We start from the raw sequence: 12,226 nt of genomic DNA on the forward strand, positions 1-12,226 counted from the left end.
GCCACTTCCCAGTCATGTGAAATCCATAGATTAGGGCCTAATGAATTTATTTCAATTGACGGATTTCCTTAAATGAACTGTAACTCAGTAAAATTGTTGAAATTGTTACATGGTGCGTTTATATTTTTGTTCAGTATATGTTGTACTCGACTCCTTTAGCTCTCCCTCTCATCCTGGTGAGGCACTTCTCACATGAAAACGCTACAGAAAAAGAGGAGCCCATCATTGAAGAGGCCAACTTTGAATTCAACGTGATTGAACCACCAGTAAAACACAAAATTCATACAGATACTCAACAATTTCCTATGTTATAGAAACATTTCACATATAAACCTTATTGCAATTGAGCAATAAAACAATATTTTGGTACTGAGCAATAATAAAATACTTTGGCATTTTTTCAGCAGGTCTCCCATGATGGTCCTAAACTACCTCCAGATTCTCCAAATCAGAATCCATCGATGGGTAAAGAAGCGCCTCCTGTCACCAAAGTGCCACAGCTGGAGGAAGCAGTCGGCCCAAAGAAGAGGCTGACCCTGTCCCTGTCTGAGAAACAGAAGCTCCTGGACTGGAACCTGGTTACTCCAGAAGAGGCCGGAAGCCCTGGAGGAGGAGACCCATCCAAACACTCCAAACCTGGGGACCAGATCCTCCCATTGCCTCAGGTAGAGGCAGAGCCAGTCCCAGCTCAGGCCCAGCCGGCACCGTCCATGTTCCAGATTTGGGCAAATGCCTTCAGAAGGTCTTTTGGAGTACCAGGGACAACCACAGACTCCAACGCAGTTGTCACCAGGAGGAACAACAACGGGCCCACCAAGCCCAGGCCTCTGTCTGACGGTGCCTTCAGCTTTAGCTCCCTGTTTGGGGCTACTGCCCAAAGCCAGGAGGCCGAACCAGTGGATTTGGGTCAGAAGAGCCAGCAGACCCCACACCCATGCAAGGCCTCCATGGGTGATAGACCCGCAGACCTGCCCATGCTACTGGACCAGGTGTCCCTAGGCAGCAACAAGTCCGTGGGATCCTTCACCACAGACGATATGGCCTCACTGCCGCCCAGGAAGCTCAACTTCTTCTCCTACCTTAGGCTGAAAAAGAGAGAGGGGCCGGATAGCGTGGGAGCGGGGATTCTGGAGAAGGACATCAGGACCATCCTGTCCAACATCAGGAACAAAGGTCAGGGGTCAAGAGGATGTGATGAGCATTATGATATGCTTCTACTCCTTTGCCGTCCGTGGCTACTAAATGCTACAATGCTATAAGGAAATGCTATAAATTAGATTACAATATTAGCCTATACTTGGTGTTTAATGTCGATGGGTTTGGGTTTCTGAGCTTAAGCTATTATTAATCTTTAGTTATAATAGAGACATGAGGGGTGCCATAGCAGAGGGTTTACACTAGGAGTTATCTGTAGGAGGAAGGGTTATGGTGGGTGCCGTTAAGCTTGGGAGGGGCTGAGGGCAGGGAAAGCGGTCTCATGTGGCAGTACTGATAAGGGGAGAGAGCCATGGATAAGGGGGTCGAGGTCACGTTAAAGGGAATTGGAACCGTTTATTGCCCGTATCACTTTGTTTCCTGCCGAGCAATAAAGATTCAATGTTTTAGCGAGAAGGAGGAGACTCCACCCAAAGTGAGGTACATATACCACCACTATTATAACCATGTCTTTGTCAATTCAGCTGTTCGATCCTTTGGGAAGAATAAACTTGGTTTAAGCTTTCATAGTGTCCGTCGAGTTCTTACTCTGATAATTAGAACCTAACAATGTAAATCACATAGTTGAAGTGAGTGTACAACTACAGTTTGAAGACCACTGCCCCAGTGTAATGTCCTTGTGTCGTCTCATCTATACACAGCCTCCAGCGAACAGCAGAAGGATGAGTCCAACTCCTCAAGTGACGATGAGCTTGTCCCAGCCAAACCTTTGTCCCAGCCGAAGGTAAGGGCCCTCTACCAATACTCTTACATGCATCATTCCTTCCTGCCTTTCTTGGAAGTAATCACTGATCGTGACGTTAAGTAATGGGTGAAGGCAACAATCCATGTCACGTCAGATCCAGTGGCGGTCAGTGCCGTTTAAGATGAGGGAGGACCTTTTTTTTATGAGCATGACCTTGTTTTTATTACAGAATATTGGATGTCTGTCAATCATATTCCATTCACCCAGTTCAATGTAGCATCGATAGGTTTAGGCTACTACATGATCATTTTCCCTATACCCGTCATGAGGTTGCTATAACCTAGCCTAAGAATTAACGTTTACAAGGTAGGTACACACAGGTCGAGAGAAAAGGTGACAGACAGTGACACATGGACAGACAGTGACAAATTCAATACCACCTTGCACACTCTTACCTGCATTTAGCTTATCTAGGGTCATTAGTCCAACAGTTGCAAACGAGAGTTTCTATTGGACAAATTCAGGTATTTTTTTGCTTGCTTCCGTTTAAGAAATGTTTTTCAACAGAATTGGCAGAATGAATACAACCCTGATCACGCGTAAACACAGTTCACATTTATAGCAGCTACGTTGTATTCCTTCTCGCATCTATGTACTCTCCTCCTCTTACCTTTTCCCTTTGTTTGTGGACTTCAATGCTCAACACATCAGCTGTATGTGACCAGGCAAAAAACACTTTCCAAGCCAAACCATATCAAAACCGCTGCACACAACCTACATCGTTGACCCCATATTAGCTCAAGTAACATTCTTGTCAAAATAGCTAATAGAACTAATACGTTAGTAAACCAGCTACAATCATGAGGTAACGTTAGTGTATAGTCAGTAAGCAGTTTAGCAGTTACACCGGCAGGCCCGGTGGCAATTAATACAACCAAAGGCTTACCTTGATTTGGAAGAGTTTCAGTGTTGTGTTGGATAGTCATAGCCAGCTAGCTAACATAGCATCCCTCTGTTTGAGCTGGGTGTTTGAATAGGCTAAACTAGATAGCTGCATTTGCTAAGTAAGTAAATGAAACTGAAAGTGAGAAAAAAATACTCTTGCTTCTCCTTCATTTTTCAATAAATTAATTTGTTGAAAACTGTTCAACTATTGTCTTTTTACCTCTGAGTCAACTACTCAACACGTTTTTTTTGCAGTGCAGTAGCTAGCTAGCTGTAGCTTATGCTTTCAGTACTAGATTCATTCTCTGATCCTTTGATTGAGTGGACAACATGTCAGTTCATGCTCCAAGAGCTCTGATAGGTTGCAGGATGTCCTCCCGAAGTTGTCATAGTTACTGTGCAAGTCCATGGAAGGGGGAGAGGACCAATAGTCTCCTAGGTTTTGTATTGAAGTTAATGTACCAAGAGGAGGACAGACGCTAGCTGTCCTCTGTCTACACCATGGTGCTACCCTACAGAGTGCTGTTGAGGCTACTGTAGACCTTCATTGCAAAACAATGTGTTTTAATCAATCATTTAGTGATGTGAATATATTTAGTATAGTTTTATCTAAAAAAGGAGAACTTATTTAATGTTTTACAGTTTTTATTTTTTATGAATTTCACTGAGGATGGTCCTCCCCTTCCTCCTCCGAGGATCCTCCACTGGTCAGATCAGCGATTAGATGCACCTCTCCTCAAGGCAGAGGATACAGAGTAGGCAGAAGGAGGCCGGTGGGGAACAGATAATCCATCCTCCATTAGAGAGTGATTATTGGGAAGGCTGAAAGGAGTACATCATGACCTGCTCTTATCACTTTACATACAGGGAGGAAATCCCACTCTGGTGTTGCAGTAGGTCTGGGCCATGGCTTCACCGCGTACACCCCACCCTCTCATTTTGAGCACTGTTTTTTGCACTTCTCTGTTAGGAACAATCTCTGCTTCATCTGCCAGGTCAGGATAAGTGCATGACTGATGGGGCGGCAGGGTAGCCTAGTGGTTAGAGTGTTGGCCTAGTAACCGGAAGGTTGTAAGTTCAAACCCCCGAGCTGACAAGGTACTCAGGTACCGTAAGTTCAAACCCCCGAGCTGACATCTGTCGTTCTGCCCCTGAACATGCAGTTAACCCACTGTTCCTAGGCCGTCATTGTAAATAAGAATTTGTTCTTAACTGACTTGCCTAGTAAAATAAAGGTAAAAAAAAATAAAAATAAATATCACCCTGTTGTGCACAGAACACTAATAGTTGTGACTACGAAAATAGGGTTCAACTCTGCTGTGAGGTAAGTGGTAAGTGGTATGTGACACTGTCTTGCTGGTCTGTGTTTAGACCCATGGGAGCTCAGAGAGACAGAGGAGGAGGCAGGAGGAGACTGTGATTCAACAGGACAAGAGAGAGCAGCTGAGGAGACTCCACAGAGCCCAGGTACAGTAGGGCTGTGATCATTTGCCATTCGTTTACATGTTTTATAGACGGGTTGGTTGTTTAGCAACAAAACCGAGGCATGCACAACTATGGGGAAAACATATGGGTTGGCTTAGATTGCTGGCAACATGTAAGCTATATTTTGTCCCTGATGTTTATTGAAAACACAATGAGCACTTGTTGTCTCTCAAATACATTGTTACAGTTATAGGTTAGCTAGTTATCGAATTTGAGAATATTAGCATTGACATGAAATCAGTCAAAACACCTTACAACAAGACATGGTATCAATAACAAGATGAAACGAGCTGAAACGAGCCCATTACGATTTCCCACATGGTAGTTTCTTGTCATTCTTGCTAACAATCTGGCCATCCAGTATCACAACAACACGCTGACTTCTGCCCCATGAAAGTGTGCACATGGTTTTTGTGGCATTGTCAACTAACCTATCTATATAGATTTTTTTTTCCTGATACATTTGAATCACTCATGAAGTCTTCCACAAACGTATTTGATTTGTTGGGGAGATGAATGGAATATAAATATGATGTGTCGAGCTACATTGTGAGCCTGTCTTGGTTGTTTCTGACCTGGTTGTTTATTGTGTGAAGGTCATACAGAGGCAGCTGGAGGAAGTGGGGGAGAAGCAGAAGGACCTGGAGGAGAGAGGGGTGACCATTGAGAAGGTCCTTCGAGGCGAATCCCCAGGTGAGCCATGCTGTGTCCTAACTGCATGTACTGTACCTTTGGCGAGTACTGTACATTTGTCATCCCATGCTGTGCGGATTCCAACAGCTGCACCGTGTACAGTATGAGTGAAGTACATAAAAGTGTATCCGTTCAGTTGACGTATCTGACTCGTGGCCAGAGAATTTTATGAGTTTAGGAGAATGGATTGGAAGGGTCAAAATCAGAATGTTCAGTAAGTTGTAATCCTTGTCCTTGCATCAGAGATGCCTTATTCTCTGAAGGTACCGCACAAAGACATGGCACGTGTAGACCGCTATGAACAGAGAGCGGAGAAAGGCATGGCTGATAATGGAACTCTCTTCATCTTTGTTTGACCTCAGCCAAGAACATATAACCGAGACACGTAAATACTGTATTCAGAAAGACCTATGCTCGTTCTAGTTGACCGGTTTCTGTGAGGTTTGAAAGTGGCAATGCTTTTCTAATCATTATTTCAATTTCCTTATCTAGAGTAGTCTACAGTCAGAACTACTCTGATGCCTTTGCTAGGAAAATATATAATAAAAATGGCACCAAATTATAGTCATTTGCATTCAAAATAACCTTAATATCCAAAATAACCTCAAGCTAAAATTGTTTTGAAATCACTACAGTGGCAATTGGCCTTGTGAAGAGAGGAAGGTGGTGGGAAAGCAACCCATGTTTCATTTCCACTGCACATCGTGATATACAAGTTAGCCATTAAATACAGCCATTTTAGAATGAAAAACAGTCATTTCTTTTAACAAGTAATGTTTTTATACTGATAATCATAGTCCTCAAAGGTAAATTGTGTTTTGCCGGAATTGTAAATGGGATTTTCATACGTTTCTCAGAAATGTGTTTGTTCCTTCTGCACCCTCCAGATAAATAATTATTGGGAGTTGAAGCATAGTTAGCTGTTACTTGTATTACCATTATATTAAATTAGATTACAGTGCATAAAAGCACACAGAACTGAGTAATGCAATTGTTTCATCCACATTTTCTCTCTTCTATTCTCAAATGTAAAGCACATTTTTGTGTAAACTCACGTTTCGTTCAATAGTCAGGCTCTATGTTAAAAGCCTCCACTAAATGACTGAGTGTATCTTGTCTAAGTACCATTTGAGACAGATACATTAAGGCAGGCAGGCTCCTCTCAGTACAGTGAATGACCTTGCAAATTCTGATTCTAAAACTACACAGAGATATTCTCTTCTGATGTGGCCGTCATTGTGCAGATGTTTTTGCTTTGTTTGGATAATTGCATTATAGCGAAGGGCTCTTGGCTCAATAGACTCTTTGTTCATTTACGTTATTAACGTACTCCAAATGGATAGAAAGAGGGCAGGGGTAGTTGTCAGACAATGACAGGTTTATGTGCATGGCAAGATTCTGAGTTTGAAAAAGGAACACAAAGTTTAGACTTTGTATCGGACTCTCCTCAATCAAAATAGATTTGTCTAGGTAAAAAAAAAAATGAAAAAATGAATCAATATATGTTTGAAGGGGTATTTGGAGGCAAGGGTCACAGTGCTCTACAGTATGTGGCAATGGTAGAGAACAATCTTCTGTTAACCTTCTGACAACAAAGACGGCATAATGTTTCAGAAGATTTAGAAAAGGCACGAGGAGCTGTCGTTCAATCAAACACACTCTTCTAATGGGTCTAATATGTCATATCTGTAGTTAATTTAAATCTTCGATGTTTAGTAGCTTTGACATATAAATCAATTGCTCCAGATCCAGTCACCCACTAACTTGTTTAAATGACACACTAGTATGGAGAATGAGCTTATGCAGTTTAAATAAATACCTTTAGCCTGTTGTCTGCGCGTTACACTTTCATGCTATTACATTTTCAAAAGTTAACTCTTTAACCTCTGATAGTTACGACGGTCCATTATAAAGTGCTTTATGAAGTCGCTAGCGTTAGTATTAGGCCGTTCCACGAAGTGATTGGCTTTTGCGTCCCTTTGATATTTTAAGTAGAAATTGTGGATCAATGTTGAATTTTAAAAGTTGGTTATATGAAGTCCCCTTTACTATAGACCCCATGGAGAATTCAATCAATCAGATTTTTCATCTGAAAAAGGACAGAACCCACTGGGCACAGATGTCAGTTCAACGTCTATTCCACGTTGGTTCAATGTAATGTCATTGAAATGACGTGGGAACAATGTTGATTCAACCAGTGCTGAAGTGCCAAAAAAGCTGAGGTTCCAAAATTCTGCATTTTGAAATGCCCCTCCATGTGACCTTCCAGGAAGGTTTTAACTCCCTTAACCCCAACATTTCTCCAAGTTCACCTTCATTGTAAAGCCTTAGGGTATTTTGTTTCTTTGGCAAAGTCAATTTGGAATATTATTATTTATTTCATGTGATTAGTGATTCATTTACGTCTGCCCCTCATTTTAAGGTCATCTCTGTTACATGAACTGAACTCGTGTTCTAATATGGTGAAACTATTCATATTTTGATACGTTTTTCAAAAGAAACCTTGAACATCTAATAGAAAAATCACAGTGTAAAAGTAAGTGAGCTGGTTCTACTCTTTTTTGGCCATTTGCTGGTGTTTTGTGGTGGAAAACTGAGCAGGTCGAGCATAACACGTCAACCCTGTTACGCACAAATAGACAGGCTAGAAATATTTGAACAATAAATACAAATTGTGAAGCTTGCGTTCAATTGCCACTCTCTGTTCCACACAACAAGCTTCCAATCCCCTTGTGACAGGGGGATTTATGGCTGATTTAAGATGAAATCGTCAACCCTGTTACTTTATTTGGCACTTAATAGGCACTTTCTATATTAATTTACATGTTTTATTTATTGAGATGGGGAGAACACATTTTATAAAGATGAACGTGTGCTCTCTATTACACCAAGTTATACTTCTCAAAAGGCACCGAATTGATGGAATGACCCATTTATGTTATCGGCTCATGTACAGTTGGACGATTACTATGTCCGTCTACTGTATAACCTTGTGACAGGGAGCTTATTAGTCGACCTTGGACGTAATGAGGAATGAAGAAACAGGATGATCAAATTTCTATATGGGGTTGGGGTAACTGATTGTGACCTTGCTCTCTCCCACTATCAGACAAAGGTGATGGTCTCTCTGATGAGCACGAGCTCCTTCAAATGTGGTTCAAGCTGGTCCTGGAGAAGAACAGACTGGCACGCTATGAGGAGGAGCTGGTCATATTGTAAGTAGGAAAAGATGAGAGGCACAGTGCATTCTCAGATAGTGTGAGCGCCTTATGGAGTGAAGAGTGTTCGAAAATGGGTTGTCTTGTCTGTTGTTAGTGCTCAGGAACTCGAGCTGGAGGACAGACAGAGTCAACTACAGAGGGATCTACGATGCAGGATGTCCATAGACGGTATGGGTCACATACTGTGTGATTGTAGCGTAGTACTGTGCAAATGTAGTGCGCAGCTGTTGCACATTCTGTACTTACTACTGTTATACGTTTGCGCCGCTGCTCTTTATCCGCTGTGGCCCTTTTTGCAGATTCCAGGAAGAGCTCCAGTGAGCTGGCGGAGGAACAGGAGATGCTGACGGAGATCATGAAGGTGGTGGAGAGGAGAGACACTCTGGTCAGCCTGCTGGAGGAGCAGCGGCTGCAGGAGAGGGCTGAGGACAGAGACCCGGAGAGCCTGGTACTGTCTAGAGGCTACCAGTTCCACTGGACCTGAAGAGAATCAGCCCTCTGGGGCAGGGAAAAGGCTACAGCACCATGCAGCTCCACAGGCAGAAGAGACAAGTGACTTCACTACTAGGGACTACCCTACTGGATTTGGCCGCACGTGGCATGATGACCCTTTTGAATATGTATATCAATTTGACTTGTCAATTCCTACTTGAGGACCACACCTCTTATGGACCTGAGGGTTGTACATCAAATGTTTGTTTAGGCTAGTCTCCCGAGACAGCCTTCAGAGATTACTGTATGCTTTACCAAGAAAACCTTAATGTTATGCAGCCTTATAAATAGAATAATATAGAACACGTGTTCAGTTGCACTGGAAAGTACTTATAAACACTACAGAAACCCATAGATTCATCCTATCAAATGTGTTTTCCCTCGCAAAGAAAAATATTGCTTATGTACAGTAGCAGTCAAAAGTTTGGACACCTACTCATTCCAGGGGTTTTCTTTATTTTGACTGTTTTCTACATAATAGTGAAGACATAAACTATAAAATAACACATAGAATTTGAGATTTGAGATTGTTCAAAGTATTCACCCTTTGCCTTGATGACAGCTTTGCACAGTCTTGGCATTCTCTCAACCAACTTCACCTGGAATGCTTTTCCAACAGTCTTGAAGGAGTTCCCAGGTCGGGTGACTGTGGAGGCCAGGTAATCTGATGCAGTACTCCATCACTCTGCTTCTTGGTCAAATAGCCCTTACACAGCCTGGAGGTGTGTTGGGTCATTGTCCTGTTGAAAAACAAATGATAGCCGCAAAGCTGTCGTCAAGGCAAAGGGTGGCTACTTTGAAGAATCTCAAATATGATTTTTATTTTATTTGTTTAACATTTTTTTGGTTACTACATGATTCCATATGTGTTATTTCATAGTTTTTATGTCTTCAGTATTATTCTACAATGTAGCAAATGGTAAAAATAAAGAATAACCCTTAAATGAGTAGGTGTGTCCAAACTTTTGACTGGCACTGTATATATATATATCCATTAATTCTTGAAGAATATAACTTAGAAAATGCCTCATGATCTTAGTTCAACTGTCACACTCCATAAGAACCCAAAATATAAGCTTGTTTTTCTCCAATGTTTGTAAACAATGTAAATGTAAACTAACACGGTATAACCTCATAACATGGCTAAAACAATCATGTTGATATCATGGATGGTCAGTCCTTGCATCCATAGCTCTGTCTGTTATTCTGAGAGTGGTTACATTTCTCCAGGCCTATCGCTCAGCTTTTTACCAAAACAGAGGTGGGATGGCTGTTTATTTATTGTTTCACTGTGGATTTGCCCTTTTAACAGCTGCATATTATCAAGATATCAAAGTGTTGCCAACAAAAAGTGAAACAATAGGCCTATTGCAAATGATGCATATGGTATTCATTTTTCACATGTAAATAGCACTTTTCAGTAATGCTCAAACCAAGCAATTCCATGAGAGCAGCATTTATTTTTCAACTCGAATCAATGAGCCTAATCAGTCCTCCATGACAACAAAATCATAAACAGAGTAGGGCTGGCTAATAAATCCTTTGTTTTGGGGTTATGCTCAGGTAAAACAATTTGGCAAATCTATACTTCCATATTTCCAAGTCCTATTCTTGAAGATCAAGGGGTATAACATTTATTGGAATGACTGGAATTCTGATAGATTTTGGTTTTTAATGTAAAGATATAATTTAATAGTAGAACATGATGGGTTAGAAGAAGCCTACATAACCAACCCATAAAGTAAAATTTAACATCCATATATGACCAGCTATGTAAAATTTAACATTGATTTATCCTGCAATAGATGTGGTTCAATTGGTAACATACATTTTTGTCTTCTTCTAATGCCTCTTAAGGGGAAAGTAATCTAAAAGTAACCGAATGTTGGCTGGTGTAGGCCGTCATTGTAAATAAGAATTTGTTCTTAACTGGCTTCCCTAGATAAATAAAAAAGTATTAAAAAAAACCTTGGCAAAGGGTGGCTACTTTGAAGAATCTCAAATATAAAATATATTTTGATGTGTTTAACACTTTTTTAATTATTACTACATGATTCCATGTGTGTTATTTCATAGTTTTGATGTCTTCACTATTATTCTACAATGTAGAAAATAGCAAAATAAATAAAAACCCTTGAATGAGTATGCGTGTCCAAACTCTGGTACTGTTAGTAGGGGTAAAGTGAATAGGCAACAGGATAGATAATAAACAGCAGAAGCCGCGTATCTGATGAGTCAAAAGAGTTAGTGCAAAAAAAGGTAATTGCAAATTGTCCTGGTAGCTATTTGGTAACTATTTAGCAGTCTCATGGCTTGGGGGTAGAGCTATTTAGGGTACTGTTGGCTCCAGACTTTGGCTTGCTGTGCGGTAGCAGAGAGAACAGTCTATGACTTGGGTAGCTGGAGTCTTTGACAATTTTTAGGGCCTTCCTTTGACATTACCTGGAATAGAGTAAGAGGTCCTGGATGGCAGGGAGCTAGGCCCCAGTAATGTACTACCCTCTGTAGCGCCTTGCGGTCGAATGCCAAGCAATTCCCAGAAAACATAACCCCATTGGCCTCATGTGGACAGGGGCAAGCCCACAAAAAGCCATAACAAGTCCACACCTACCAAATACAGGCTATCCCAGCATGGGCCAGCCCACAGCCATCCCGCATCAGCCCAACACGGTTAATCCCAACACTGGCTAGCCCACACCAAGCCCAGCACGGGCTAGCCCACACCAAGCCCAGCACGGGCTATCCCACACCAAACCCAGCACGGGCTATCCCACACCAAACCCAGCACGGGCTATCCCACACCAAACCCAGCACGGGCTATCCCACACCAAGCCCAGCACAGGCTAGCCCACACCAAACCCAGCACGGGCTATCCCACACCAAACCCAGCACGGGCTATCCCACACCAAACCCAGCACGGAATATCCCACACCAAGCCCAGCACGGGCTATCCCACACCAAACCCAGCACGGGCTATCCCACACCAAACCCAGCACGGAATATCCCACACCAAGCCCAGCACGGGCTATCCCACACCAAACCCAGCACGGGCTATCCCACACCAAGCCCAGCACGGGCTATCCCACACCAAGCCCAGCACGGGCTAGCCCACACCAAACCCAGCACGGGCTATCCCACACCAAGCCCAGCACGGGCTATCCCACACCAAGCCCAGCACGGGCCCTTGAGCTCAAATGTTTTAAGCCGCATTGGACCCACATCGTACCAATATGGACATGTTTGCTGGGTTGCCATACCATGCGGTGATGCAGCCAATCAAGATGCTTTCAATGGTGCATCTGTAGAACTTTTTGAGGATCAAAGCCTATTTTGGTGGTATTAGAATAACGCCTATAACAATGTCTATGCATCCTTACTGATATCACTAGAAAAATATGATAATGAAGAAATGTGTTTGTGATAAATCAAAAGTTACATAGCACACTGGTCAAAGCAAACAGGGGCCAGTTGCTAACTACAATGTATTCAG

The 12,226-nt window shown here is 42.3% G+C and overlaps 1 protein-coding gene across 10 annotated transcripts in view; it reads left to right on the forward strand.

Moving 5' to 3' along the window:
• LOC135524164 (F-actin-monooxygenase mical2b-like) overlaps positions 1 to 10,879 on the forward strand; it is an 84,899-nt gene extending 74,020 nt beyond the window's left edge. For 4 of the 10 annotated variants that reach the window (XM_064951425.1, XM_064951429.1, XM_064951430.1 and 1 more), the window contains 8 exons: positions 160 to 266; positions 405 to 1,173; positions 1,857 to 1,939; positions 4,217 to 4,312; positions 4,927 to 5,023; positions 8,133 to 8,238; positions 8,339 to 8,412; positions 8,544 to 10,879. In XM_064951425.1, the coding sequence (XP_064807497.1) occupies positions 160 to 266; positions 405 to 1,173; positions 1,857 to 1,939; positions 4,217 to 4,312; positions 4,927 to 5,023; positions 8,133 to 8,238; positions 8,339 to 8,412; positions 8,544 to 8,728 (1,517 nt within the window). In that variant the 3' untranslated portion in view covers positions 8,729 to 10,879. Of the gene's footprint in view, positions 1 to 159; positions 267 to 404; positions 1,174 to 1,856; positions 1,940 to 4,216; positions 4,313 to 4,926; positions 5,024 to 8,132; positions 8,239 to 8,338; positions 8,413 to 8,543 lie in introns of those variants that run through there. The other 6 variants (XM_064951426.1, XM_064951427.1, XM_064951428.1 and 3 more) reach the window with 6 other exon arrangements.
• Positions 10,880 to 12,226: the final 1,347 nt, after the last annotated feature.

The sequence above is a fragment of the Oncorhynchus masou genome, chromosome 31, assembly GCF_036934945.1.
Source record: "Oncorhynchus masou masou isolate Uvic2021 chromosome 31, UVic_Omas_1.1, whole genome shotgun sequence".
NCBI lineage: Eukaryota > Metazoa > Chordata > Actinopteri > Salmoniformes > Salmonidae > Oncorhynchus > Oncorhynchus masou.